The sequence below is a fragment of the Gracilinanus agilis genome, chromosome 3 (assembly GCF_016433145.1).
Source record: "Gracilinanus agilis isolate LMUSP501 chromosome 3, AgileGrace, whole genome shotgun sequence".
Taxonomy (NCBI): domain Eukaryota; kingdom Metazoa; phylum Chordata; class Mammalia; order Didelphimorphia; family Didelphidae; genus Gracilinanus; species Gracilinanus agilis.
The window spans coordinates 343,118,388-343,124,586 of NC_058132.1; the positions used below are offsets into that span (position 1 = coordinate 343,118,388).

At 40.2% G+C, this 6,199-nt stretch overlaps 1 protein-coding gene across 1 annotated transcript in view; it reads right to left on the reverse strand.

The window, feature by feature from the left end:
- Positions 1-5,116, reverse strand: part of HCLS1 (hematopoietic cell-specific Lyn substrate 1) — a 49,605-nt gene extending 44,489 nt beyond the window's left edge. Inside the window, exons 1-3 of the mRNA XM_044670063.1 lie at positions 5,040-5,116; positions 2,894-2,977; positions 2,216-2,289 (exon numbers count right to left, since the gene is read on the reverse strand). Of these exons, the coding sequence (XP_044525998.1) occupies positions 2,216-2,289; positions 2,894-2,977 (158 nt within the window). The 5' untranslated portion in view covers positions 5,040-5,116. The remainder of the gene's footprint in view (positions 1-2,215; positions 2,290-2,893; positions 2,978-5,039) is intronic.
- Between the last annotated feature and the right edge of the window lie 1,083 nt (positions 5,117-6,199).

A 6,199-nucleotide genomic window follows, 5' to 3' on the forward strand; every position in this document is an offset into this window, starting at 1 on the left:
CTTTCTGACTTTCTGCCTTAGAACCAATACTAAGTATCAGTTCCAAGGAAGAGGAGTAGTTAAGGGCTTGGCAAGTGAGATTAGGTGACCTGCTCAGGGTCACACAGCTAGGAGTTTCTGAAGCTAGATTTGAACCCGGGTCCTCCCAACTTCAGGGCTGGCACTTTATCCACTGAGCCACCTAGTTCTCCCTACCTCTCAGTTTCAAGTTGAAACTTCTGTCTTTACAGAACACCTTGAACTCTTCCCCCTAAAAATCCCTTGCACTAACCTCACCTCTAATTCTAATCCTAAATTTGCTCTTAACTTTCATTCATTGTATGAATTTCCCCTGATCTCAAAGATGCATTTTCATCAGCTGCTTCTGGAATGATACAATGGAGTAGCAAGGAGCTCTAGTGTGAACTTAGGTAAATCAGTGACTTTCTCTGGCTTGTTTTCTTAATTTTTAAAAGAGTGGGAGGAGAATCAGAATGGATGTTCTCTAAATCAACTAAATGACTCTGACTTCTGTGGTGTTCTCACCCCACAGCTTTTCTAAAAGTCTAAAATTTCCCTGAAATTTTGTACCCTTGTATCATCAAAATCTCTTGCATATCAAAGGACCCAGCATTATTTGTTTAAAATTCTCTGAAGGGAGCATGCTATAGTAGATAGAGAACAGCCTCAAAGTCAGGAAGACTTGGGTTGAAGTCATTCCTCTGTATGACTATAGACAAATCACTTAACCTTTCAATATGCTAGGCAAGAATATTTTTTAATTTTTTTTATTAATTTTGATTTTATTAACTAATTTTGATTGATTATTGACTAATTGACTAATGTTATAGTTTTATCACTTGGGAACTCCTTCAATTCAATTCAATAGATTTATTAAATACCTACTATGTGTCAGGCACTGTTCTAGGTACTAGAGATATAATAAGAGGCAAGCAATAGACCCTGCTCTCAAGGAGCTTATAATCTAATTGGGGGGAGGGAGGAAGGAGATAAAGTGCAAACACATATATACAAATAAGCTACATACAGGATAAATAGGAAATAACTACTGGAACTAAGGAGGATTGGGGAAGGCTTTCTGTAGGAGTCAGGTTTTTATTTTGAACTCAAAGGAAGCCAAGGGAGTCAGTGGTTGTAGTGGAGGAGGAAGAGCATTCCTCTTCTGTGGGACAGACAGAAGAAATAGCCTAGAGCTGAAAGACAGAAAGGAGTCCCTGGTACTGGATGGAAGGGTTATGTGTTAGGGAGTAAGGTTAAGAAGACTGGAAAAGGGAGGACTAGGTTATAAAGGGCTTTGAATACCGAACAGCTTAGATTTGATGAAAAATTATTTTTATCTGCATACATACACATTAGATATAGATGTAGATGAACGAACAGGGTGTAGAAATGGAGAATATAGAACTAGAGATTATATGGATATGGGAATAGATGATAGAGATGAAAATAGATATATGTCTTCATTCACTTCACTTAGATATTCTAATATTATCCTGTCCCATTTAGCCATACAGTCTTCCAACAAATATTTATTAAGGACTTGTTAATAATAGCATATCATTTTGCAACATACTGAGAATTCAGAGATAAGATAACATGACAAAGTTGCAACTTACTCCCAAAACACCATATTTTCATTGACACACATCTGCCCTAACCCTTATAGGGAGTCATTTCCTCTTTAAGACTCCCAAACACATCAAAGTAGAAAGAGGTAGAATTTTTGTCATGCACAAGTCTTTTTATGGGACCACTGGAAATTAAAGACAGATTATATAGGGGAGACAGATGCCCAGACTATCAATGAAATAACAATGTCAGCCAAAAAACTTATTTACAAGGTGTACCAAAAGTTTAAATTGAATTTTAAGCAATTAAATGACAGCCAAATATCTTGCCCATCAGTCCCACCTTGGGAAACTGCTGGGGATCCTGGTTGTCATTTCCTAAGCCCACAGCATCCCTAATAGGGACATATAACATAACATAACGTAACGTAACATAATAGAAATATAATATCTACTGTTATCTATATTACCTATCTATAATACAAGTTAGTAAAGCTTATAACTGCAATAAAACTTTTGGGATAGCTCACAATATCCACTAGGACATGACTAGAAAGACAAAAGACACAAAGGCATCTTTTTCTTTCTCATGAGACCCAAAGCTGCCCAGGTGCTCCCCATTCATCCTCTGCCCTTTCCACACTTACTCGATGTGTTCTTTTCTTCCACTGCCCTCGATGGTCTTGGCTCCCCATCGCTGCTCCTTTTCAGAGATGTCATTCTGTAAAAGATAGCCTCTGGCAATAAGAGTTCAAAAGGAAGAAGGGACCACCAGGACCTCAGGAATTTCCCTTTGGGGTATATATATATACTTTCCCTTATGGGGAGACTTTAGGGACCTCCCACCTGCTCTGATCCCATCTATCTCCAGTTGGAAGTCTAATTAATGGCTTTTGATAGAAGGAAACTTTGATCTCCTACATTGATAGGACCATAGATACTAATCCAAAAGGAACCTTAAAGGCCATATAAAATCTAACTCCTTCATTTTATAGATGAAGAAACTGAGACCAAGAGACGATGAAGTCAACTTTATGGCTCCTTTCCTTCTACCATTTCCTTCTCTCTCCTCCAACCCCATCCTATCCTTAGATCTCAGGGGATCTGATCACTTCCTGCTTTTCTCAAGACATTCAAGTACTCCTCAGCGCCCCTGCCCCTTTCTGCCCTCAATGCCTGGCAAAGAGTCTTCATGCCCACCCATGACAGTTGACTATCTTACAGTCAGCCCCACCATGAGAGATTCTTTAGGCCTCCCAGTTGCCTTGTCCTGAGCCCAGAGAACCGCCACTACCTATTTGGGCCCATAATACTTCCACACTCACTACAAAATCAGGATCTGTGTCCCAGTCGTCACCTTGTGTCTCCACAGAAACAGACACATCATGCCCCACCACTGACTTCCACATCTGGGGATGACACAGACAGAACGCTCATCAGTTCTTGTGGCTACAGACACCCTATGAATCTGATACCAGCAATACATGGGAACTGTTCCACCACCCCCAATTTTCTTCTGACCATTATCCTCTAACTCAAGTCATCAAAAAATATTTATTAAACATTTACTATATGCTAAGCCCTTCTAGGCTTAACCCCCTCATAGATCCTTGGTTAAAACTTTCTCCACATGCCCCACTGGAAATCATGCACACTTGTAGCCTCTTATGCCTTGTACGAAAGTTATAGCCACTAACACATAAACAAACTGTCTACCCTTTCTACTAACCAACAGCAACTCAGAAAGATCTTAAAAGAAAATTTTAAAGATATTTCCCCTGGCATGCCCCGTGGGAACTTATAGAGTATCCCTATGATCATTCCTAGGATCTCACACAGGCCCTTGGGCCCTTGCACCTCATATAACTTTTGATAATGCTTTCTATGTCCCACAATAAACAAATAAAACCAGAATTAAATTTTGTACAATTACGATTACCAAGATTGGTTTGGGATAGGAGTTGAAATAATGTATTTCCTCTCACTTCCTTTCTTTGCAAAGATATGTAATATTACATACACTAGCAGACATGGTTGTTACATTTCCTCTTTTTTTTATTCAAAGTTATTTTATTTTCCCAATTACATGTGATAACAATTTTCAACACACTTTTTCTGATAAGATCCCAATTGCCCCACTCCCTCCCTTCTGTCCCTGTTCTCTGAGATAGTAGGCAATTTGATCTATTCTAGGCTATATATGTATTATCATGCAAATATATTTCCTCTTGCTAAAAAAATATTTTTAACAAAGGATAGTACATTGTATAGGGCTGAAAAGAGGGCTGTAAATGTAAATGAAGTTGATGTGAAAACAAAAGATATCAATAAAATAGTCTACATATTTTCACATACACTTCTTTTTGAGAAGCCACCCTCTGCCCTTCTCCATCTTCTCTACACTGTCCCTTAAGAGACCACCCTGCATAATGTTTTAGAGTAGAGATAACACTAAAACTTCCCCAGATCTCCTCAAGAGTCACTAAAAAAAGAAACGTTGGGAGGCTGATGCTTGAACAGTTACTGGAACAATTTAAGTCACCAAAACCACCTTCCAAATACTCCCTTGATTCCCATTGCTCCCTCCTAGAGGTTTCAGTTGTCAGTATAAGACCTTTGTTTCTACCCTTAGATATCTCATCATGCTGAAGCTTCTAGGACTCCTACCTAATATGGGAAACTCAGAACAGGAACCTGGAATGGGGAAAGTCCTGTGATTTTAGGGTCTGTTAAAAGTGGTCTAGGAGGGATCTCTCCTGTGTTCTCACCCTGATGCTCACTCTTCTTCCATGTTCTTCCAACCATCCTCTTTCATAACCTGTTTACTGTAGCTCTTTGAAGGAAGATGAGCAAGGGAAGAAGCCCTGATGTGGTGCCTTGGAGTAAGTGAAGCAAAAGCTAACATCCTGAGATTCAGAGCTAGCAGGGGGATTCTAAGGCCTAGGGTCCATTTCTCAACCAAATTCATAGGGTCCTGAAAACCAATTTACTCTGGCTTGTTGTTTACTCAGCTTCTCAACATTTGTCACTGTCCTCTTTCTACATCTATTTGTACTTCCTGGTATGTTGCAATGTGTGTGTTCTGTCTCTCCTACTTGACCATAAGCTTTCCAAGGCAGAGGCTTTCTGATTTCTATTCTTCTTCTTAGCACAGTGCACAGATTTCATCAGACATCCAATAATTGCTTTCCCCCTCCTTTAAATGAGAGAGGGAGACAGAGAGAGCACCTTCTCTGATTCACTTTTGGCCCAAAGCAATCCTGAATCAACTTCTTGTGAGCTCTTTCCCTTCCAGTTTTGTTCCCAGCCTCAGGTCTCTTTTATCTCAGACTCTCTCCATCAAAGCCCAAGTCTTTCATTCAGGACCTCCTAGATCAGGGGTTCTGGACACAGACAGGACCTATGAGGGTTCCTCTCCTTTTATCCTCATCGCTCTGTTTGCCAACCCCCACTGTGTCTCAGGTCTCCTACCTCCAATAAGAAGTTTCTCTCCTCTGGGATCACCGTTTGATTCTTCCTGGAGCTTGGGCTGGTTCTCTAGCTGCTGCTGCTGCTGCTGCTGATCTAGAGTAAGAAAGAGCTTACTACTTAAGTTCCTGTTTCAAACTTGTTTTCATTTCCTGCTGCCCTATACTCAGGGTAACTTCCTGAAGTCTGAGTCAGCCTAGGGGATTCCAGTTCAGTTAAATCAAAAACAATTTCTTGAGCTTCTTCGGCGTGTCCATCATTAATGTACTAGAGACAGAAACGAGGTCCTAGTTAGCAAATAACTGACCATCTTATTAGAGGGATAAAAGGCTGTAACCAAGTGGAACATCTGGAGATGCCTGGAGAAGGGCTGGAAAGTGTTCCCTCTGCCCTAAAGAGAGCTGACAGGGTGGAAAGTTTGAATTAAGCAGTAGTCCGAAGATTCAGAAGTGTCTGTCCAGCATTTCTGCAATGGCAGCTGGTGCCTTGTACCTTCATATTCCTGTCTTGTACTCCTTCTAGTGTGGAGTGGGTCTTTACCATACCAGTAGAGGATGTAGCCATAGTGTTGTTGCTTTTCCCGTCTGTGGCTATTTGAGCTGTTAATCAATTATATAAGTACATTAAGCTTAAAAATATTATTTTTATGATATCATATTATTTTATGAGCAGCTCAACTAGGCACTGATTTTGCCATGCCCTTTAATTATTTTGGGGACTCAAAAGTACAACATTTGTACCTCTAGCCTTGCAGACACAACTAGATGATGTCAACCTAAAACAGGGAACTAAAAATGACAAATTGAGAGGGCAACTATACATTCTACTGGAATCATGCTTAATTCTTACTCATAGACCTGCTCCCAGCAAGGAGATTCTTTTTTTGTTTAAAACTCTTACCTTCTGTCTTAGAATCAATACTAAGTATTGTTTCCAGGGCAGAAGAGTGGTAAGGGCTAGGCAGTTTGGGTTAAGTGATTTGCCCAGGGTCTCACAGCTAGGAAATGTCTGAGGTCAGGTTTGGACCCATGATCTCCTGTCTCTAGATTTGGCTCTTAACCTAACATAGCTACCCACAAATCAGGAAGATTTTTGGAGACAATAAAGCAAACCATTAGAATACAAACTCTGGAAAGTCCTGATAAATTGGACAGGTTTAACAC